This window comes from Nothoprocta perdicaria, unplaced genomic scaffold (genome assembly GCF_003342845.1).
Source record: "Nothoprocta perdicaria isolate Ctin4 unplaced genomic scaffold, notPer1 scaffold_175, whole genome shotgun sequence".
NCBI classification, from domain to species: domain Eukaryota; kingdom Metazoa; phylum Chordata; class Aves; order Tinamiformes; family Tinamidae; genus Nothoprocta; species Nothoprocta perdicaria.
The window spans coordinates 1,548,168-1,571,356 of record NW_020454927.1 but is presented as its reverse complement, the minus strand read 5'-3'; the positions used below and the strand labels follow the sequence as shown (position 1 = coordinate 1,571,356).

General features: G+C 45.5%; 2 protein-coding genes across 3 annotated transcripts in view; one reads left to right on the top strand and one right to left on the bottom strand.

The window, feature by feature from the left end:
• Nucleotides 1–1,050, top strand: part of PDE7A (phosphodiesterase 7A) — a 41,545-nt gene extending 40,495 nt beyond the window's left edge. Inside the window, exon 13 of the mRNA XM_026036282.1 lies at nt 164–1,050. Coding sequence (XP_025892067.1) covers nt 164–354 — 191 coding nt within the window. The 3' untranslated portion in view covers nt 355–1,050. The remainder of the gene's footprint in view (nt 1–163) is intronic.
• A 4,153-nt stretch (nt 1,051–5,203) lies between these two features.
• Nucleotides 5,204–22,676, bottom strand: MTFR1 (mitochondrial fission regulator 1). 2 transcript variants are annotated; one of them, XM_026036284.1, is made up of 8 exons: nt 22,660–22,676; nt 19,808–19,950; nt 16,823–16,921; nt 11,992–12,110; nt 9,324–9,553; nt 7,929–8,184; nt 7,598–7,760; nt 5,204–5,670 (listed from the first exon to the last, which is right to left on the bottom strand). In XM_026036284.1, the coding sequence occupies exons 2-8, from the start codon at nt 19,871–19,873 to the stop codon at nt 5,611–5,613; spliced, it is 993 nt and encodes a 330-aa protein (XP_025892069.1). In that variant the 5' UTR covers nt 19,874–19,950; nt 22,660–22,676; the 3' UTR covers nt 5,204–5,610. The 2 variants fall into 2 exon arrangements, with proteins under 2 accessions (XP_025892069.1, XP_025892068.1); XM_026036283.1 differs by lacking the exon at nt 22,660–22,676 and adding an exon at nt 20,200–20,388.
• Nucleotides 22,677–23,189: the final 513 nt, after the last annotated feature.

Here is a 23,189-nt window from a genome sequence, read left to right as displayed (position 1 = left end):
CTCCGAGCTGTGAAGCGTTGTGTGTTTTGGGGGAGCGTTCTGTTCGTACCTGGTGACGGTTGGAAGGAGTTTGGCGACGGCGGCAGTGGGAGCCCGCTCCGCCATGGCCGCCATGGCCGCCATGGCCGCCCGCCGCTGCCTCACGCGCGCGCTCTCCCCGCAGGCTTCATGACGTACCTGGTGGAGCCGCTCTTCGCCGAGTGGGCCCGCTTCTCCAACACGCGCCTCTCGCAGACCATGCTGGGCCACCTGGGCCTCAACAAGGCGAGCTGGCAGGGGCAGCAGCGGGAGCGGGAGCAGCGCGCGGGCGCCGCCGCGCCGCGCCTCTTACCTCAGGAAGGGCGCCCGTCCTGACGGGGCCGCCGCCAGCGCCCACGGCACCACCGCGTTATTTATGTTCCCAGTTTCCCCTCGGCAGACCTGCTCTGAACCTGACCGGTTTGTTTGTTTGTTTATTTTTTAACTGCAAGATCTGAACATAGAGCAATATGCATATGCCTCGGTTGGGTTTTGTTTGGATCCCCGAATATGCAAAGCACAGCRGTGACTGAGCCTCGAAGGAACAGTACGACAATTTCATTGCACCCTGTTTATTTTCGTTTTGTTTTCTTTTTGGTTGTTGTAGAGTTTTTTTTTTTTTTTTGGTCTGTTTGTTTGTTTTGTGACATTTGAAATATGGTCTTCAAATCCAAGACTTGAGATGGATCGTTCCACTTTCTCGGACTTGGACAAGACTCGGTGAACGCGTTYGAAGCAAACCTTCCACTCGGTCCCTGTTTTAATACGGAAATGTGAAGTGCCCATCCTCTGCTGCCTCTGGCAAGACTTGATGTTTACAAATGTACTCTGAAACTCTTGGTTCTAGACTTCACCTTTGTGCATGGCTGTGAAGGAACCACTAACTTGGATTCTTTTTTCTTTTTTTTTTTTTGGATTTTTTTTGAAAGAAAAAGATCAAATCCAAGACTGCAGCTCTTGTTTCTTTGGATGCCAGAAGAGCCTCCCATTTGCCGTAATTTTGTTTGTGCACTGGGAACTGAGCATTCATCATAGAGCACAGCCAAGCTTTACTCCAGTGCTATATGGGAATGCAGTTTTTTAAAAGCAGAAAACACTTCTGAATTTGGGAAGGGGAGCGGGGAGGGGGAAGTGTCCGACCTGCATTGCGATTCTGCGGTGAAAACATCGCATGTTGTTTTCACTCTTGTACACTTGAACTGCACATGCAAGGAGAAAAACACAAACAAAACAAAACAAAAAAGGTGGAATGTCTAAACACCATAACCAGCTCAGGGTATTTGCCAATCTGAAATAAAGCGGGATGGGAAGCGTGTCCTTCCGAACAAGGGTACAAATGCCCCTTTGGCTGCAGCGTGCGTGTCTGTGTGGGTGCGTGGGGTGAGTACGTGGGGCGGGCGGGCGGGAGGGCAGGGGCAGGGGTTGAGCGGCAACATCTTTTTTATTTATTCTTTCAGAATGTGACAATTTCATGAAACAGCCACACCGGGGAGGAAACTGTAACAAATTGCTACAGATGCCTTAAACTATGCACAAAGCTAAGTGACCAAATTTGTTTTTGATTTGAAGAAATAATAATAATAATAATAATAATAATAATAAAAAAGAAAGTGCATTGTTTACTTATTCCTCCCTCTACTGAAACGTTACCCATTAATGGGTTTTTGATGGGAAATGGAGAAATGTTTTTTAGGACAAAATTAAAGGACTAATTTTAAACTTAAAACATTCCATTTTTGTAATTTCTTTTACGTTGTTTTAAGTACAGTAAGCACAACTGTAATCTAGTTTGAGAAACTGGTGCTTTCTTTTAGTTCATTTGTATTTCCCTGTTATTATTGTAAATGACTGTTTATTAATTCTGTTTACAGTTTGTTGCAACAGCCATTTTGGGAGAGAGCTTCAGTGCAAAGCCATTTGTCAAGGCTTTGCCTCGTTCATTTTAATATGTGCCTGTTGCTGTTAACTTTTAATTAATAAAAAAAACTCTTTTCACATTTTGCTCCTGTACCTTTAAGTTACAATTGAGTACAGCATTATGGAAAGGTAGTTAAGGTTGCACTCARCTTCCACGGTAAAACTAAGCCCATTTTTGGATTTGAAAATACTAGTCCTCACATGCCAAAACTTATCACCTCTTTGAGCTTGGCCTTTTACTGTTTTAAAAACAAATTCTGACTTACCTGTTTGTCTGAAATTCTAAAATTCTTTCATGTTCCCTGAAGTGGCCATGTTTAAAGAAATAAATTTACAATTAAACCATTTATTGACCTTGTGTGAAGTCCTTCCTTTGCTGTGGGGGCAACTTTGTGCTGTCGTCTGCCTTGGGCAGAGAAGGAATCAGAGCTCGGGTTGCTGCTCGGCGTGACGGAAAGGCCCCGTTGGAACAGGTTGCCTCCCAAGGGCTGCCGCCTGCCGCTGTCCTCTGGTCCCCAGGAGGTGACCGGGTAAGTGCTGAGGAGCTGCCTGGGAGGCACCGCGGCTCCGCTCCGTCCCCGGCGCTGCCCTCCAGGTGGTAGGGTTCAGTGCAGGAAGGTATCGGTGTCTCGGGTGCTTTGGAATAAAACAGACACCAAGACTGCAACTGTTTTAAAAGCAACCATTAAAAATCARCATCTGGTGCTGTCTTTAACAATTSATGTTCTTTGAAATGTGACAACACCATAAATACAAGTTTTGCTATTAGCTCTAGACTAATTATAAGCATATTGTAAAGTGTTCTGCACACACACACACACACACACACGTGTATATATCTCAAAATTGCAATGTATCTGTAAGCAAGCTCTGCTTCTCTAATGTTATGTAACGGTCTCCCGGCTTATACCAGGAACAGTGCTGCCAGCAGGATGAGGAAAGCGATTGTCCCCCTGTACTCAGTGCTGATGAGGCTGCACCTCGAATGCTGTGTTCAGGTTTGGGCCCCTCACTACAGTAAGGACACAGGTGCTGGAGTGAATCCAGAGAAGGGCAGCGAAGCTGGTGAAGGGGCTGGAGCACAGATGATTGTACAAGAAGCGGCTGAAGGAACTGGGGTTATTTAGTCTGGAGGAGACCTCATCGCTCTCCACAACTACCTGAACGGAGGTTGTAGCAAGGCAGGGGTGGGTCTGTTCTCCAGAGTAACTACCCATAGGACAAGAGGAAATAAATGGCCTCAAGTTGCACTCGGGGAGAAGGTTCAGCTTAGACATTAGGAAGAATTTCTACAGGGAGTGAWGAAGCCTTGGAACAGGCTGCYCAGGGYAGTGGTGGAGTCGCCGTCCTTGGCAGCATCCAATAAACGTGGGGATGAGGCGCTTAGGGACATGGTTTAGCAGGCAGGGTGCTGGTGGGTTGGACTCAATCAGCTTGAAGGTCTTTTCCAACCATGATGGGGTTGCTTGCAGTTCCTGGACTGGCCTATTCTTACAGGGACCAGTTGAGCTTGTCAAGAGGCGGAAGGAAAACTGGAATCATTTTTAAAATGCCAAAGAAAGAAAATAACTAAAAAAAAAAAAAAAAAAAAAAAAAAAAAAAAAAAAAAAGAAAGGTATAGAAAGGACTAAAAAGAAAACCGGGGGGGGGGCGGAGGGGGAACCACAAGCCCTAAGGCTTTACAATTGACTCATTTTTTTGGTCAGTAGTTTTAGGCCACTTGTATGGTTTTATTTCTTTCATTCATTTTTTCATTTAATTCATGTATTTTGTTTCCAAGGTGATTGATAACTGGACCTGACAGCAACACACTCAAGTCACTGAAACTTTAAAGGTGACAGTTCGTGATGCATAAAATCCTTAGCTCCAAAAGTGAGGAGTACTGCTTAACCGGACTGAGCTGCATCATGGCAAACAGCCAGAGCTGAGCTGCAATAACCCAAGATACCTGTTTTTAAAAAATACCTCCTGACCAGAGTTCTGGGGGCTCCTGAGCTGCTCTGGCCCTGGTACTGGGGCTGTTGTCATCTGGGACCCCCCGAGATCGGCCAAGGGACCCTTGGTTCAAGGGAAGGGACAGAGCTAAACGCGGAAGGTCAGGCCCGCAATGCAAGCTGTCAACMTAGTGACTTACGGCCCTGTAACACAAGGTGAGCTCCACGTTAGGGAAGCTGTAGAACGGGTAGAAAACTCCAATTACACGCAGGTATTTTAACTGCTTTTAATTTGATATAGTGGCAATAGAGCATTAAATACAAAACTTGAAACCAAAAGTAACTTTCACAAAGGTGTTTTAAAGGCATTTAAAAGAACATGCTGAAGATTCGATGATCTGTCTGTAAAACTGAGGGTGGAACACGTTGAAGGAAGGTGTTCTGTGTAGATACRACAGCATTTCAAGTTTTACACCAGAAAATAGCCTCTGATTGTGCAATCTACGTTCCAGTTTTAAGCAGCAAAGCTTTAGTCCTTGTCAGTAACCTAAACAAAGAGAGCTATTCAGGTGTTTGTATTTAAAAAGTGCTGCAGTTTTCTGTTCCCTAGAAAACAGAAGCTCTAAGAGGCACTTGCAGTTGTCCCAGTAGTCAGATAACCTTGGAACATTAAATAGTCGGACTCGGAGATAAGTTTATCTACAGTCAGAGAAAACTTCACTTGTGTGTGCAGCTAAGTTACAGCTCTCTAGGCTYCTGAGCAGTGTTTTTTGGCCTGCAAGTTATTTCTGTTGGACCCCCTGCAGCTGTGGACAGAGGCACTGGCTCCATCCAGCTGGGAAAAGAGGCACCCCCGGGAAGCAGCACCCAGGCTGCGGCTCCAGGGGCCCCTTCCCTGCACCCCGAGGGGCAGCCCAGGCCCCGGCCCCACGTGGCGCCCTCCCCTGCAGCCGTGTCTTCATAGCACCTTGCACCCCCCAGGGCTCTGTACCTTTTATTTTTCTCTTAACAAGCGCAGAAATGGTGTTGATAACACATATTCTGGCGGCAGCTATTCTACTTTATGCTTCTCTCTACCCTTTTGGGTTTTTATTTCAAATTCATTGGCTTGTCTTTGGGCAGAGGCTCCCCCCCGCTCTCTTTGCGCTGCTTGCTGGTCAGCAGGTGACACAAGCGCTTCTGCCCTCCTGCCCTCGGCGAGCTCCTTAAACCCCACAAACCAGCTGACCCCTGAGGCAGAGCTCAAGTTTTTGCTTTTTTTTTTTTTCCCTGTATAAAGTAAAATATATTCCATTTTCTTTTGAGCTAAAACGTTGTTACAGCTATGACTTTGACACGAAAAATTTAGTATAAGATACCAAGGTGCAAGTTGCAGTTAAAGCTCAAACGACTCATGTTAACATAAGGGTGCATCGTTGTTACCACATATACAAATAATGTTAAGGTGGTCGGTTACGCTCAAAAATGTCACATAGGTAACTTAGTGTTAATGAACTTAACCCACAACAAGTCTGGGTAGAAAGCCAGGTCTGAACACAAAATTAATACCTGAGTTTAACAGTCAAATCTATCCCTTTTAAGTCACATACATACAGGCACCTCAAGCTTAAGGTGTTTAGTGCCTCCCTTCCACATTTCACGTTAGTTTTTTCCTGCACCGTAGGAGACCGGGCGGTACTAGTGTTTTTTGCAACACTGTAAAAAACCAGCGTAGAGTCTCTCAGGCAGCGATCGGCTCACGTTAGGATTTTTCAATCAACGTCTTCATTTTCCCTGTCGACTTCAGCATGTGCGGCCCGAACTGAGGAGAGAAGCAGAGGCGCGTTAGGCCTGAGCCCCCCGTGCCCCCGGCTGGGCCCTCGCCCGGCCGCACCGCCGGCGGGACCGGGACCGGGCAGCGGAGCCGCCCCTCCCGCCCCGCTGCTTCCAACGGGGCCTGGGCCCCCTTCCCTGGCACCGGATAGGAGAGAAGGAAGCTGTGTCAGTGACGCCGGGCAGCTCCGCAGGCTGCCGGCCGGGAGCCCCTCTGCCTGGGATCCTGGCTGCATCGGGAGGATGTTGCCAGCAGGTCAAGGGAGGGGATCCTGCCCCTCTGCTCAGCTCTGGGGAGGCCGCCCTGGAGTATTGGGGGCAGTTCTGGGCTCCCCAGGATAAGAGGGATGTGGAGCTCCTTGAGAGGGTCCAGCGGAGATAGACCAATATGATTAAGGGACTGGAGCATCTCTTGTATGTGGAGAGACYGAGTGTGTYGGGCCTGTTCAGCTTGGAGAAGAGAAGGCTGAGAGGGGATCTGATTAACGTGTATAATTACATGAAGGGGGAATGCAGGGAGGAAGGGGCCARGCTCTTCTCAGTGGTGGCCAGKGACAGGACAAGGGGTAATGGGCGCAAACTGCAACACAGGCAGTTCCATCTCCATGKGAGGAGGAACTTCTKTCCTGTGAGGGTGACAGAGCCCTGGCACAGGCTGCMCAGGGAGGCTGTGGAGTCTCCTTCTCTGGAGATCTTCCAGACCYGCCTGGATGTGCCCCGTGCTCTGGGTGTCCCTGCTGGAGCAGGAAGGTTGGGCTAGATGATCTCTGGAGGTCTCTTCCAACCTTAAAACATTCTGTGATCCCACAGCACCACAGAACAGAGGGAGAGAGGGAGCCGGCGGCTCCAGGAGCTGACAGGCAACGGCTCCAGCGGCCTTTCGTGGCAACGTTTCTATTCGTGTCATGCTTTTCTGTGCAAGCCCGTACAAAACTAGGCAGGATATCACACAGGAACTGCTGCAGCACAGAGGTTACATATTGATAAATAACAGATGAGAGGTGGTTTTTAGGCAGCTCCTTACAGAGAGATAAACAATCTGTCACTTGACAAATGGAAACAGTGACTTTTCTTAGTTCCTTGTTCTCACAAGAGCTGGAATTTGAATTTCAAAATGGAGAGTCATGAAAAACTCACTTGAAGAAAGGCCTGACAGTTACAGGAATAGACATTAAAGGCCTAAACCAGAAAGCAACTGAGCCAACTTTAATAAGCTCAAATTTTCTGAGGTCCTGAGATTTGTGCCTCACCAATCTTATTCTCCTCAGAACTTAGCCAGTCCTTTAGCTTAAGTTCCCTTAAAATCTGGAGTATTACCTGCATTTTCCCAAATGAACAAACGGAAAATAGTATTCAACAAAAGGAAATAATTAAGTGCTTAAAAAGCCTTTGCTTCAGTTTCAAATCAATATGAAATAAGCTAAAGTCCTTAACTGGTGCTAGATCTATGGTAAAGATTTTAAATAACTCAATTTTAACAGCCTCACACCACAACGAAACTCTTAAAACACTTTTCCAAGTGTTAGAAAATCTGCCTTGTACATGGAATATCTGAACATTTAGGGTCAGTAATAACAGTAAGCTGCAGGAATTTCTCTGTTCTGACTCATCTCTGGTATGAGCCCTTAGGAATCAATCCTGTTTTCAGCATTCCACATGCCCAGGAAAAGAAATACATGTATTTTTTCTTACTTCAGAAGTCTAACAGTGCTCGTTACACCTCAGTCCAAAGCAGCACAGAATCTCAGCATGCGAGTCTGAGCACACACGGGGCCGCTGATAGGTGAGGAACTGGCCGTGCTGAGTGGGGCTCTGCACCCAAAACCTTCAGGTATTTCTGTATTTTGGCAGAGATTTTTGTTGGCTCTCCGGGGCATCCTCCAGTCCAAGCGGGTGCTCMGAACCACAGTACTCACCAGCACTGCTTCTGTCTTTGTCTCAGGCTTTGGAATCACTTTTTCAGTCTCACTTTGGCTGTCGCTTCGGTATCGATAAGCGAATTTCTTTTTGAGAGCTTCTGCTATTAACGCTGCAGGGTCTGCTGGGTCGGCTACTTTAGATTTTGTCCCTTCTGGTGATCTGGGAAAGAAAGGAAGAACTTTTAACAGTTCCAAATCAAGGTTTAGAAGTCGTGAACACTCCTGCATTTCCATTTACTTGTCATCAGCCTCAGTCTCAGCTTGAAACACATTTCCACGAACCAGAGAGAACCCCCTGAAGCCGACGGCCTCGATGCGAAGGCCTTACCTCTTCACGGCGCGCAGCTTCACGCTGTTCATGTCCTTGAGGATCTCCAGCATGTTGGGCATTTCAGGCCTCTTCGGCCCGTTCTCCGCAGGGGTCTGCCCGCAGCTGGTTCGTTTGCTTCTCCGCTCCCTAATGAGCTCGATGGCGGAGCCGCCCCGCTGCGGACCGGCCGCCGGCAGCGGCGGAGGCGGCGGCGGAGGCGGGATGGGGACTGCGGCGGAGGCGACGGCAGCTGGAGCGACGGGGCTCACCCCCACTGCAAGGGAAAGGGGCACGTGGCGGACGTTTCATGTACGTTTAGTTGTGGCTGCCCGTCACACCTCAGCAAACGCTGAGGCGAGCCCGCAGGTCTGTGAAACAGGATGGACACCACAGGACCTCGCCAGGGTCCCTCCCGGCGCTCTCAGTGTTTCTCTCTCATGTGGAAGTCCCATGTGCTAARGGGGCAGCGATTCCTCCTCCTCATCTTGGGGAGTTAACACCTTACCAGACAAGACTCTAAAAGGTAGAGAGAGCTCAACTAGTGCTTAAATTCAGGCTTACTCCAGCTCTCTGAGGTAGTCATGTTTTTAGGCAAGCTAATTTAATTTTAGTCAAAGGAGGTGAGTGTAAAGCAGCTCCCCAGAATGTGTTTAGCGGATCACATTGCTCAGGGAGTCCATGGACTTGAGAGCAGAGCTCAAGGTTTTGAAGGTAAAACCCCCCCTGGGGGTAAAACCTGGGGTAAAACCCCCCCTGGATGCCACCCTGTGCCCCGTGCTCTGGGTGTCSCTGCTGGAGCAGGAGGTTGGACTAGATGATCTCTATGGGTCTCTTCCAACGTCAGCCATTCTGTGATGCTGTGATGTGATGTAATCATCTGTCTAAACCCACAAGATCAAGATTATCCTGAGAATTTGATTTTCCTTCACTTTTTGCCCTTTTGGGGTAAAAAATGGAAGCTATAAATACAAGAGCTGCAGTTAGTTGACAAATATTTCAAGAACCCTCTTTTCAAATGCTTCTCTCAAGAGATGATCAGAACCAAATGATCCCAACCAGACTGATACTGTGTGAATACACAGAGACGTTACCATATTCTACCAGAAGAGGGAGGTAAAGATGATAAAATCAAGAGCATAAAATTTGAATTTTCTAATAGAGGATAAAGAAAGATGATGAAAAGTTATTGGTTACTTGGCAGAAGTTACTGGTTACTTGGCAGAAAATAATTAGAATTCAAGACTGAAACCAAATGACTCCTTAAACTATTTGATCACTTATGGAAAAATAAAGTAACTGCTATCAGCCCACACAAATACTAACCTCTTCTGTGGAATCAGATTCTGACCTAATGCATGAAGACAGACAAAACAACATATTTTTTAAATGTGTAGAGCATAGCAAGTGTATTACCTGCTGTCAGATTTTGCTGTTCTTGCAAGATGACAATTTTGGCTATTTGTGCTCTTAAAGAGGCTAGTTCGTTTTCTAGGGCACTGATCTTCTGCAGAGCTTCTTCGTTTGYGGTCGCAGAGCTCCTGGGCACGGCTTCTTCTGGCGACGGGCTTGGTAGGGGCCTCTGTCTTGCCTGGGGGTGCAGTTCCCCTGAAAGGGGCTCAGCTGGTTTGGACCAAACTTCTGATCTGCAACAGAAAGATCAGAAAACTTATATTAAAGGCTTTCTGGTAGATAGTAAATAGAGCTAAAGCTACAATATACAGGAACCGTGAATAAAAGTTGAAGTTCTGACTTAAAATGTAATTTGTCTTTTCACAATTCACTGCTACCAAAACATTATACAACAACGTAAACACGTTTCAAATTCTTTGCGTTTACATCGCTGTCTGGCGGTACTTCTCTTTCCATGGAGGCAGAATTCCACTTTGGTTTTTCAACCTTTYTATGTTAACATCCTCAGTAACAATCTGCAAGGAGAAGAAGAAATAACCAAGGATACTCCCTTTTGATCATCAGTAGTGTCACGCTGGATTTTGCAGGTATTGGAATTCTACTGCGTTTTTTTCATATGACATTTCACGTAACATTTCTTGTACTGAAGGACATGAGGTTGCAAAGCTTTACAAGGCACGCTGGCCTGATCTGATCAGTGTGTATAAATACCTCAAGGGAGGCAGTGAGGAGGAGRGGGCGGCCTCTTTTCAGTGGTGGCCAGCGACRGGACTAGAGGAAATGGCCACAGACTGAAGCACCAGAAGTTCCACAGAAGTTAAGGAAAAACTTCTTGACAGTGAGGGTGACAGAGCCCTGGCACAGGCTGCCCAGGGAGGCTGTGGAGTCTMCTTCTCTGGAGATCTTCCAAACCCAYTTGGACTCAATCCTGTGCCACGTGCTCTAGGCGACCCTGCRTGTGTTCCAACCTTAAGGATTCTATGAAGTTGGCAATGCTAAGGGTTTAATTGCTAGATTTTAAGAGAATAGAGAAATGCATTTCCCCTCTCACTCCATTTTCCATTTTTTCTGCTCATATTTGTAACTGTATTTCAGATGCAATTAAGTCTTTAAAAAAAAAAAAAGTTTGCCCAAATTTTCTCCATGGGGTACCATTTTTCTCCATGGGGTGGTAAATATTCATTTGTAGTTGGTTCCTTTTAAGAGGAAGAAAAAGTTTCTTAGTTCCAGGGCATATCTTGTACTTTCTTTTTGATTTTTTTTTTTTTTGTATTCCACAATGACCTGGCTTGACACTATTCAGCTTCCATTTCAGAAGCCAAGATTTAAGGCTAGACCAAGTGCTGTGTTGTGCCCATATCAGCATGGTGGTTAATGCACGTCTGAACCTTTCTCCACACTGATACAAAACACCAGCCTAACTTGGAGCAATCCCATCAAGTGCACCAAAACGTTAAGAAAAGCGTTAAGATTTAGATACTGTTACCTAGGTGGGAAGAGAGGAAAACCTGAAGGTGAGGAGAGGATGGGCCACCCCCTACAGCAGTGACCATTCTCTTCCTCCTGCCCCAGGTAAAGGAGCCAGTAGTCTCTCTGCTCTAAAATCCACCTCCTAGAAGCTCTTCGAAAGGAGCAGAATAGCTGAAGGCAAAGCCCATTTTGGGTCAAAGCAGGAACAATATTTTTAAGCAAATCCTGATTGGGATTTACTGCTGTGGAAGAACGTGTTTGAAGTGTCACCACTGCTCTGACTGAGGGGGGTGGAAAAATGATGTGTCGCTCCCTAAGGCAACATTCAGAAMGACTGCAAAATCACCCAGCGAAAACTGCAAAACTGAACTAGCCAATGAATTCAGCAGCAACTTCTCCGTGAGCTTTTCATAGCACAGAAATTCCACATGTCTGTTCACCACCCAAGGCGGGCTGCACTGCGCCGCACTGCGCAGAAACACAACAACCTGCACACTGAAGGACGCAGATAGGCAGGATGGTATTTTCTTTTGCTAACTAATTCACCTACAGTGTTCCACTATAAGCTGTCTTAAGGTCACCATAGGATTATTTTAGTCCCATCCCACATCCATCTGTCCCCCCACTCCTCTTTCATATGTGAACATCTCAGCAAAAGTATCAGCCCGACATCTTTTCACAGAGGGTCCCTTCAAGCAAGAGAGTTATTCTCCCCAYTGACTCCCTTAAACTCAACAGCCTTATATTCAATCCAGAAGGATTTCTGTGCAAACAAAAATAAGTGGCCAGTAAATCCYCTCTGCATTAAGTTTCCTTTACAAACAGTGTTTCTTCAACCAACAATACAGCAGTTATTGTCACTATTGAGTGGACTGTCATTATTAACACTTATCCTCGTTAGGAAACCCTACGATATTCCAGCTCAGGCCAGTTAAACCCTCTGCAGGGCTCTGGAAGGATCAGTCTCGGCAGTGGTGCCACTCGATATGGGACATTCTGGTGGGGACAGGGCTGACAGACAAGGTCACACTCCAGYGGGCGACTCTCTCCCCACACATCACTCATCGGGCTCATCATGGAGCGTTAAGAACAGCAGATTCTTGTCAGGAAAAAAAAAACCACCCTATTTTTCTTCCTCGGTTCATAACTTCAAACAGATGTAAGGAGCAGGATTTGAAATGTAAGGACTGGAGGAACAGACCTGAGCCTCGTGCAGACTTCACCTTCCTCTTCAGCAACCCACCCCACATCTGCGAAGGAGGCCACGGCGTCATCTCTCAGCTGATGAGGACTGTTTCCTTCTGTGCCATGAGAAGTAAGCTGGATTTTAAAGACAAGACTGAAGATTTTAGAGACACTTTTCTTAACTCATTTCGCAGCTCTTATGTAGTACGAGCAACTAATATTTTTAATGAGGCTGGATGCACCTACATCATTACATTATACAGACATGCATGAAACACACTCGCAGACTGAGCACGCTTGGTCCAGAACCTGTTTCAGACACAAACTTGCCCATTTTCACTCTARTCTGCTGCACACTCCACAGAAGCTATGTTGGTTTTTAAGATGCATGGCTACCTATACTACCACATGAAGTTACTGAACACTGTAAATCTAACACAAATTGTTATATTAAAGACAAGCAAACGTCAACATTCACAGTTGTAGTAGTTAGCTTTATTAACTCAAATAACATGTACTGCTTTATGGTGACAGGTGGATTAAAAAAAGAAAAAAAAAGACAATTTTTAAGGCTACTACTAATTCTCTAGTCCCACAATGATTTAGTCCATTATTTTGAGGATGAAGTTTTGTGGAAGCGTGTTCCTCTTCCAGAATTTCTGTGCAAGAATAAACCTGTGCCCGTTACAAGAGGGGAAGCAAAAGCGCTGCCCCAGCTCAGTAATCACACGGACTGAATGAGAGGCAGAGTAATAATAGTTAAAAATAAATAGCTCATTAACGATCTCATTTAGTGCATGCCAAAAGAGAGAGGGGAGAGAAAAAAAAAAAAAAAAAAGACACGGACTGAATGAGAGGCAGAGTAATAATAGTTAAAAATAAATAGCTCATTAACGATCTCATTTAGTGCATGCCAAAAGAGAGAGGGGAGAGAAAAAAAAAAAAAAAAAAAAAAAAGGTTGTGGAGTCTCCTTCTCTGGAGATCTTCCTAACCTGTGGCCTGGATGCAGCCCTGTGTCCCATGCTCTGGGTGACCCTGCATGTGCAGGGGGTTGGACTAGATGACCTCTAGAGGTCCCATCCAACCTTAAGGATTCTATGATTCTAGCACAAGGCCAGAGTCCTGATGGGATGAAACCATTCCAGAAGAGCATTCATAGGAGTTTGCCTGTGGCCTTTGCTGCATGAATATGAGGAAAAGAGAAGTTGTGGGGTTTTGCTTTGTTCTCTGGTTTTGTTTTCCCGGGAATTTTCACGACAGCTCTGGGAAGTCAGGATTCGCCGTGCTGCCCTCCCGCGCCCGCCGGTTCCGCGGGAGCCTTCCCTGCAGCCCCAGGAGCCGCCGCTGGCGCCGCAGGAGCACTTGGAAGCAACAGGGTTTGCTCCAGGTAGCACCAGCACAGATGGCAATATGTTGATCACATTAACAGTTGTGCCTAATACCGTAACACTCTGCCTCTCTTTAAAACAGTCTAGAGAAAACTACAGTAACTACATGTTAGGATTCTCACTGTTTAATGTCTCCTTGGATATATTTTTTCTTAATTTAGGGAAAAAAAAATCAATGACCACAACATCACTATTGATGTTAACAGCAATAAATAAGTATCTCGCACTTCTTGTACAATCACATAGATTTTCTTGATGATAATGGACATACTGGGGACTACCATCATAAAAAACGGAGATATATTAAATGAAGATATATTAAATAAAGGTATGAGCTATACTCAAAAAGTCATTCTTTAAGTCAAAACTAAAGAATGAATTTACCATCACAAAAATTTCTGCATTGAATTTAAACCAACATTTACTAGCAAGTCTTCTGTTATGCAGTGATGCATGTATCCTCTTACTTTTTAAATTCATATTTATATGAATAAATCTGTTATTTATATGTATAAATCTGTTATCCATATACCCATGGTTTTTGTCTAACCATCCCTAAAAATCAGAATGCCTTCTGAAGCGCGGACAACATTTAGAATGCAAAGATAAGCCAAGATTTTACTTGCTTTTAAACACTAAATATATAGATAGAGTTATAGACATCGTCCCAGTGCCCACCTTCAGCCCTTGATGGCGTGCAGCCCTGCCGACCGCCCTGCTCCTCCCGCAGAAGGGCAGCGGGGCAGCAGCTCAACAGTGCACATCCTGCTGCAGCCTGCAAGGAGGCAGCCTGCAAAGTCACGTTTGCCATCAAGGGCCCCAGTCCTGGTAAGCAGCAGGAGCTCAAGCATGAAAGCAGCCTGCTTCCCCTTCCCCTGAAAACTAAGTCCGTGCCTCAAGCTGCTTTGAATGGGATTTTAAGGCTTTTTTTGTTTGTTCTTTTCCCGCATTCCGACTGGGTTTTTTTTGGGATCCTCCTGTGTCCCACTGCAGGGCTCTGCATGGTTGAGGAGGAGAGGGACAGCCTGTGGTGCTGCAGCTGGAGCAGCCGGGATCAGTAACATGGGAGGAAGGGGCTGCCCTGGAGAAGCGCTGCAGGGTCGGGGGAACACGACCCACCTACAGTCAAAAGCTCAAGGGTTTTGCTGTTTCTCTCCCAAAGACTATGCACAAACCTAAAGCTACAACTTAAAAGGGGAATTTATGAACCACGTTCATATGCTCATGCCAGATAACAGTATTTAAGGCAAGCTCTGCTATTTTTTACTGAACGTTATTAGAAGCCTTTATCAAATTATTCAAATGTTGACTGACAAAATCCTCACAGACAGACACTGTAACAGACCACAAAAAAGCAAATCAGAATGCCTTGTTATTCCTCTGTTTTCAGGGTACTGGAATAAAAGCAAGCTGGAAAAGAAAGAATGTGCGTAGCAGAGATTCTCTCACCATCTTTTATCTATTTATCAGAACCAAAATGAAGGCCTGTGAAAAGTTCTCAGATGAAGTTAGAAACACTGATGACAGACATGCACCCTCAGATGAGGTGAGTAAGTTTGGGGTTGTTTTTTAAATAAAGTGACTTACAGTAAGGTTCAGTGCATGGTCCTTTCATACTATAGCTAAAGCTGGCAAGAAAGAAAAAGGAAGAGACAGCTGTAGGAAAGTGTTGGTTGCAACAGCACAAAAACAGTCAAGCTGGTACTGAGCTTCACTACAGAATCCTAGSGCCACGATAAAGCCATAAAGAGCAGGCACCAGCATCACACTTTCTCATGTTCAGCAGTTCATAAATTAGAAGTTCAAAGTCGGCATAAATCATAAGAGCTTTACTGTGTTTAAACTGTTGATTTCGTAGCAGTTCAAATTTAATCCATTAYGACAGTTTGTACTTTTATTTTCAGAATCCCTTCCTTGCACCTAATAGGAGGTCGATGTTTATACTTAGCGTGTGTAAAATCTAAGCAAAACTGAGAGTGCTTCTGGGAGGAAGAAAGGCAAGCATTTGTTCTAACACAGAATTCCAAAGAACATACAGAATAACTTTTCTTCCCGAGTATGTTTCATGTTAAATGATAAATAAATAAGTAAATAAAAGCCTTCTCAAACATATCTTGCAGGTCTCTGCAAGTACATAAGCCAGCATGCRTACTATATACTTGCCTAATTATTTGCAAATCATCTTCCTTTGGTCTTTACAGTAAGAAAATCAGACACATAACAGGAGGACCCGACTTTCTTTCAAATACAAGGCAAATGTAGCCATGCTCTTAGTATAACTACCATCAATACACATCCAAGAGCTCAAAGCCAACCCTTCTGCTTCTGATTTCACCTGCACAGATGTCTGTCTGCCTGCCTGCCTTCCTCCCTCCATCATATTTAAGTTTTGCAAAGTCGCTACCAGTGCACGAGGCTTCTGGATTCTCAGTRATTCCCTCAGGAGCTTTTACTGCCAAGCCCAAAGGGCTTCCACATTCATCTGAACTGCTGTAACCTCAAATCCCAACATTGTTGATACATTTTGCATTGGCTAAAAAGATAAAGCGAAACAGTGACAATTTTACCTATGTAGAAATTAACATGTCTTAATATGGATGGAGAAACGTTTCCCACTATTTGACTTTACGCTCTCCTCCTTTGCTTAACCCARCAAACATTCCTCTCAGCCTGAATTTCAAATACTCATTTTCTCCATTTCTATCCCCGCCACCCCCAGCACACCCAGAGCTGAAGATGGCATGTGTAACAGTTTCCACTTGCCCATCTGTTCCTGAAAGACTTGTTATAAAGAACAAGGATTTTTCCTCCTCCTTAAATCTTTGTGCTCTCGCTCTTTACCCTCCCACTACACGCAGTCCAAGCCAGAAGGAAACAAGTTGGAAAGCTGCACAGAACTGAAGCTCCCCTTTTACCTACCCAGCGCTTGCCTTGTACGTAAAGAAAGGCAAACAGGGAACTCATGTTTTCTTTTAAATAATTTCTGCTTTTAGATAAAGTTGTTTATTTTCCCAAGCATTTTTAAGTGATACTGTTCATCCTTACAGGCCTCCTAAGCCTAGTTTATAAGCACTGGTTTTAAAATGCATTTCAGATATTTCTCTCTTAAGAGCAGGATTTTTTTTTCTAGTATTTTTTTAATATTGTACCATGTCATTTTAGAAGTTCATTTCTTTAGAATAAAATTTTGTTTGAAGTTCCATTACATGTGTGGTAGCAACACTGATTGGGGTTTTAGGCAGTATCGGAGCTGGAGAATCCAGGCGTGCATAAAATACAAACTGAAAAGAAGTAAACTAACTTTTGTTATGTGCCAAGTTCTTCATACTCTGCTTTTAAGAACCCTCTAATCAATCTTATTAAATGTACTACTGTTTTGCTTAAAGTCTTTTGATGCAAAAGCAACTCCCATTAATTAGTGTAGTGGAACAGGTCTCTGAACCACTGAGAAGACCTACCTGGAACTGAACTCTTGGACACTGAATAAGAGAGAGGTTACTGCCAATTTTTCTTACAATACTTCGAGATGAACCGTAAGGCTTGCTTGACCAAAGTACCTAGAAGAAAAGGGAGAAAAAAAAAAATGTCACCTGTTAGGCATTTATTTTGTATTTAATATATTTACTGTATACTTGAGGATCAGTTTTTCCTTATCCTTCCAAATTACACTTGAGCTAGTTATACTTTTTTTTCCCCTTTTTTCAAGGGGGATTAGATGTGCCTTCTTTGGTTATGCCTTCTTTTGATTGCTCTGCTATTTATTTTAACTTTACGAAGTAAAATAAGACTTTAATCCTAGCATAATACTAGGAAAAGAGACAGATTAGAAGCCAAAAAAAGAGAGCAGTACAAGCAGGCAACATTTCAGCAGACAAAGGCAATGGGAACAATTCCTAGAGAGAAAAACAAAACAGAACAAAAAAACAAACAAACAAAAAAGAAGAAAGGAAGACCACAGCACAATTAACAGAGCACTTGTTTAATAAACAGTCAGAACACTGGTAATTAAAAAAAAAGGACAGTGTTTACTTATGACTGGAAATTGTACCTGCTGCTCAGGCGCTAGTTTTTACAGCTCATAGCTCCAAGCAAACCCAACATCCTGTAAGGAGGTTGCCCAACACAAAGGCTAGAGCAAGCCCAAGCTATTAACCCCGAAACAGCCCTCCCAGGTAATACCTATATTCTTGGGTGATTAGGAAAATGCAGCTGAGGGGAACTAAAAAAGCACAGCTAAATAATGTTTTGATATGGTAAGCAAAGATCATATTCCTGTACTTTGATAGCTCTATTAAGAAGACTGGTATCTCTCCTGAGATTATATTAGCTCAGAAACTTCATGAGAACATCCTGGTTCTACACTCAGCTATTTTTTCTTTATCTGACTTCAAAGGAACGTATATATTGCGATAAAATAAACGGGCACTGGGCATATTCTACACGGGATGTGCACACCTGAGCTGTCACTTTGCTGCTCCTCCACTCAGACTCCATTTGTCCATTTTCGGAAGTGAACATCCCCTTCCTGATAAACACACAGCTGGCTTCAAATGCAAATTTTAAGAATGTGAAGTATTCTGTTGGTACTACAGAATGGACACATCTATGAATATCATATTATTGTTTGTCTGTGTCTGAACAAAATGGATATAAATCAGGAGTCCTCAAGAAAGAATCACTGGCAAACAGTATCACCCTAAGACAGTGTCATTATTTACAACAGATCTRGCATTAGAAGTAAAAGAGTTGAAAATAGTGAAAAGGTGTTGTTGCTTTGGGAAAAAAAATAAGCAAGCRAAGGCCTGGTAAGGTACACAAGTACTTCCACAACAGCAGGAGAGCCTGGAGGCTCTGTAGGAGCAGCCTAAGTGCAGGGCGCTTCACAGCCTAAGTGCAGGGCACTTCAAGCAATCGGTTACACTTGATTACAGCCTGCTCATATGATGGGAAGAGACATTGACTGGATCCCMGATCCCCAAATACTTTTGGCACCCAGATGCCATCAAGCTTGTCCAGTATCTGTGGTTTGGTGCACCAGAACTTTGAGCTGGTTACTTCCATTAATTCAAGAGATGCCTAGAGAGTATTTTCAGAAAGCTGCATGCAAGCTGTGCCAGAAGGTATGGAAATAAACTCATGGCATTGCTCAGCTAAGCTAAGGAGTCCCAGCTCCACCTGTAACCACATAACTCCCTGTTGACTTGAAGCACTGGCAGAGCAAGTCTGCCAAATATATCTTAGTCATACACCCTGCTTGCATCAGTGCTTTGCTCTTGTGCTGAACAGCTCATCCTCAGAAATGGAGCTGCATTAGCACAAGCTTGATGCACGCAGAGAATGGGGAGAGGGAAAGCAGACTACAACCTGGGTTTCCCCCCTTAATTAGATTGTAAAACGATGCTGAAAATGACYGGGCCAAAACCTACAATATTTTGCTATTTTGAATTTTCAAATCTATATTTCTTGGAAACTCAGGTCCCAGACCTATTTAAATCCTAAAATTAAATCCTAAAATTGCCCAGGGAGGTTGTGGAGTCTCCTTCTCTGGAGATCTTCCAGACCTGCCTGGATGCCGCCCTGTGCTCTGGGTGTCCCTGCTGGAGCAGGAGGTTGRACTAAATGATCTCTAGAGGTCCCTTCCAACCTCAGCCATTCTGTGATTCTGTGAAAATACTGATTCTTATTGGTCACAACAACTTACAAGGCATGTCAGTTTTGCTAATCTATAAACGGCTGGGAATAATAAAAGCTTCCATCTCTATAACCAGAATTAGATCTAGCTATTTCAGGGGGTTAAGCACTGCAAGTAGCTGCTAAGCAATTCCACATTATTAAAATATTAGACTCTTCTGACATCTTACAGAGATTATTGCGCTGAGGTCAATASTTTTGCTAAAAATAGCTCTCTGAAGGAGCCAGCGACACAGCCGTTACTTTGCAGTGGATTTTTCTCTCTCTCTGTCACTCCCTCTCTCTCTGCCAAACACTGGAAGAAAACATACAAGCTGCAAGAGCAGCTTCCTAAGCACATATGCTCCTCTGTTTCCCAATAAAGAGCAGGGACCTTCTGCCCTCATATACCAACCACTCCCAGAAAAAGAGGTAAATGTTGCACAAATGGCATCATCTCAGTTTCCTAGGGCTTTTTATAACCTCAAGACTAGATTAAAATAAGAATATTTAAGAATTATTATCACTGTCAAATGTCAGTTGAAAGGTTTATTCTTCCAGCATGAAAGCACAGTTTACACTGTAGCTACACACGTACTTCAGTGTCCAAGCAGTAAACCCTATCCTTATTCAGCATTTCACACCATGGTATTAAAAAGTGCTAGTACCTTTTAGCAATACTAATACCACAGTATTAAAAAGTGTTTCCCATAGCTGACTTCCTGGAAAAAGATAAAATAAAGTAATAAAGCAAAGCAAGTGGAAACACTCACCGAGTCCATGTTCAATCCAACTTGTTCAAAAGCCATCCTAATTAAACGTTTAATCCAGCAAATCATCTGGAATGGAAAAAGCCTTTTCAAACTTGGATTTAAGCCTTCCAGACCTACAGGGCTGCAGAGGTTCCATAGTCCTTCTGAAAAGAGAAATGGAAACATTTTAGAAGCAGGAAACACATCCAGGACTAAACTGGTACATGCACTCCAAAAACAAGCTTTAGAAACTGTTGCTAAAAAGAACAAAATTTCAAAGCCAACAGTTCCTAGCCCTGCAAAGCGTAGATGTTTATCCCACATGGGCTAYAATTTCTTTTAGTATTATCATTGGTAAGAATCAGAGCTGGTGCAAAACTAATGCTGAMAGAGCAGTGGCAAGAGCTGCTAACCTGAGCTTGCGCGGATGACGGTCTCCAAGAACTGCAAGTGAGCAGAGCACCTGCAGCAGGGCCTGGCCCTCAGRTTAACAGGCCGGGCCCTTGGCTAAAGCTCTTTTGTGCCGCAACCAACTACAGAAAACTCATCATTTCTCTTCATCCACATTCTCTGACAGCTTTCTTTCCTCCATTTTCCCACAACTGAGGAGAGAAAGGAAACATGGAAAAAATGACTAATGCAAGAAAATAACAGGAAACAGCGAAGATGTGGGACCTGCAGATATTCATGTGATTTATGAAGTTGGCCAGAATTCAGATTGTGTCTATTTATATGTACTAACATTTATGTAAAWCAAAATTTTTTTTCTAAATGCTTTATATCAGCCAGAACTTGGATATCATTAAGAAGCCTGTGCTACCAAAAAGGAAGCCATATATTTGGGTTCACATTTGTTTTGCGTATCAGCTAGAAACAAAACTGTGTGGGACCAGCCCAATAACAGATCTGCGGCATGAACAGCAGTCCTGCAGAGCCACTACAGGAGGATGACTAAAGCCATGGAACTGAGATAAACTGACACTCAGGAAGCTTAGGAGTGAGGAGATGGAAAAGCCACCCGGTCTGTAAGTGTTCCCAGGCAGTACAGGGCAACCATCACAGTTTCCATCACAAACACRGGTTTTAGCTGCTTACAGTTGCTTAGGTAATAATAATAATAAGAAGAAGAAGAAGAAGCTATTTCTGATGGAAACTTGGCAAAACCAGCTCAACGCTGCAGATACTTCTYTTATTTTTAAGACAGTTTTAAGCTGTTATTTAACCTTCAGCTCAACTGTCATCTAACTGGAGATCTCAAAGGAGAACATGTCTAAAACCCAGATGCTTTTACCAGGCTTACCAGTTTCCCAGAATTATCCCCAGCCCAACTTGCCAGTCACCTCTGCCAGACTCTATTGCACTACAGGTTGCTTCATAAATCTCAATCATTTCACAATTCTTCTGCGTGCCAAGAACACAAAGGGTGCACTCCAGGTAAAACTGCTGGACAGCAAGATTGAAAACAAATTTTTCTCTCACGCTTTGTGGAGACAGCAATTTCAGAAGTGAGAATTAAATATTTGTTATTTACTGGTCTGGAACGAAGTGTCACTTCAAAAGTTGATGCTTGATTTATCATTAAGAAATAAAGAAATTAAAATCTCTGCATTTTTGAGTCTTGTGGTTCCCACTTCAGTTCCTTGAACTCCCTTTTGCCCCATTTTCCACAGCCACCTTTGCAGGTGTTATTCAATACTTTCATATCGGGTATCAGTCCACAAAAGCTAAGAGGTAACACCACATATAAATTATAAAAGGCTAATAAAATAATTACAAGGGCTCCAGAGGGYATACACAGAAAGTACTGCGGTCGGTATATATGAAATGGAAGCCTTAGCCAGGGCCAGTGCTGCATATGAAAGTTCAGCTAATGACGTGACATCCACAAGGAAATACATTAACAAAGTAATAAAGTTAAAAATCAATAGGAAATGACCAGAGCAGCAACAAACCAAGCAGGCTGGAAGAAGCTTGTGCTAAAGGACTACACGTTTATAGGGAGGACTACATTTACTAGCAACACGTCTGTTTGGCAGAGAACCCACAGCCCTACCCAGAAACCTGCTTGTGGGCTTGGAGGCCACTAAAGATCAGGTGTGCTACTGCTTTCAGGGAGAGCTGCCCAGAAAGAGACGGTGAAACAGATAAAAGCCAGGGAATGCTACAGAAACAGATACGTTAAAAAYAATACATAATTTCAATGTCCGTTTTTAACACTTTTGTAAAAGCAGAGCCTGGTCACACACACCAAGCGTTAGCCAGATAAGGATGCAGACAAAAAACGCCCGCGTTGAGCAACAGTGTGCCCAAAGGGCTTTGCTCAACAGAGATCGCACCACCTACACACACACGGCGCAACGTGCTAGGGTGCCTCTTAAACAACAACGTTGCTGAAGAGACGCCTGAAACACTCTCCAAGCTCTCAGCAGTGACCTCCGGTTCCTGCGCGAGGCAGCTGGATGCCGGCCGGTGGCCGCTATGCGAACGCGAGCTGGATCCCGCACGGTAGCGGGAAGCTGTAGCCACAACGCGGACAAGCTCGGCCGCTCTCCCCGCAGGCGGCGCGGCCACGCGGGGCCTCTCCGTTTCATTCGCTCTCCACGGCGCGGGGCAGCGCCGGGACGTGACCGTGGGCGCGCGGCCCAGCTCCGCGCACGCGCCGCACGCGAGCCCCGCAGCCCGCGACGCGCGGCCCAGCGCGGCCTCCTCCGAGCGCTCCGCACGGCCACGCCAGCCCCAAGCGCGCGAAGGGCAACAGCCAAGGCCCGGAACCCCGACAGCCCCGCGCGGCTGCGGCTCCCCCGGGACCCCCGGGACGGCCCCGCGGTGCGAGGGCGCCCGGGCAGGGGCCGCGGGACCCGCCATGGCCTCACCCGCCGCGCGGCCGCCGCCGCCGCCTCGCTCTCCCAGCCGCGTCTCCGCCCGCCCCCCCGACTCGCGCCAGCCAATCAGCAGCCGCCCCGGCGCCGCGGTGGCCAATAGGTGCCGCGCGGGAGGCGCAGGAGGCGGGTCCTCGGCAGGCGGTGGTTCGGTGACCTACCCGGCAGCCTGCGGGCGCGGAGGGCAGAGAGCGCCCGCGTCACGTGACGCCCCGCCCCCCGGCCCGGCGCGGCCCCATTGGTCACCGCGCATTGGGCTCGTGGCAGTGACGCAGACGCGGGAATCTCGGCGCCGGCCGCGCGGCGGTGACGTCACCGCGGTCGCCTACGAGAAAAACGCTTTTTGGAGTCCCCTAATGTGAAGGTTCGGACCGGACTACAGCTCCCAGCGTGCCGCGCGCRGGGGCAGCAGCCAATCGCGCCGCGCCGCCAGCAAGGCGCGTCGCGAGTGGCCGAGAGCGCCGCCTCCGCCGCCGCCAATGGGCGTGCGCAGCGGCCGGGGGGTGGCGTGCGCGGAGCGGGCC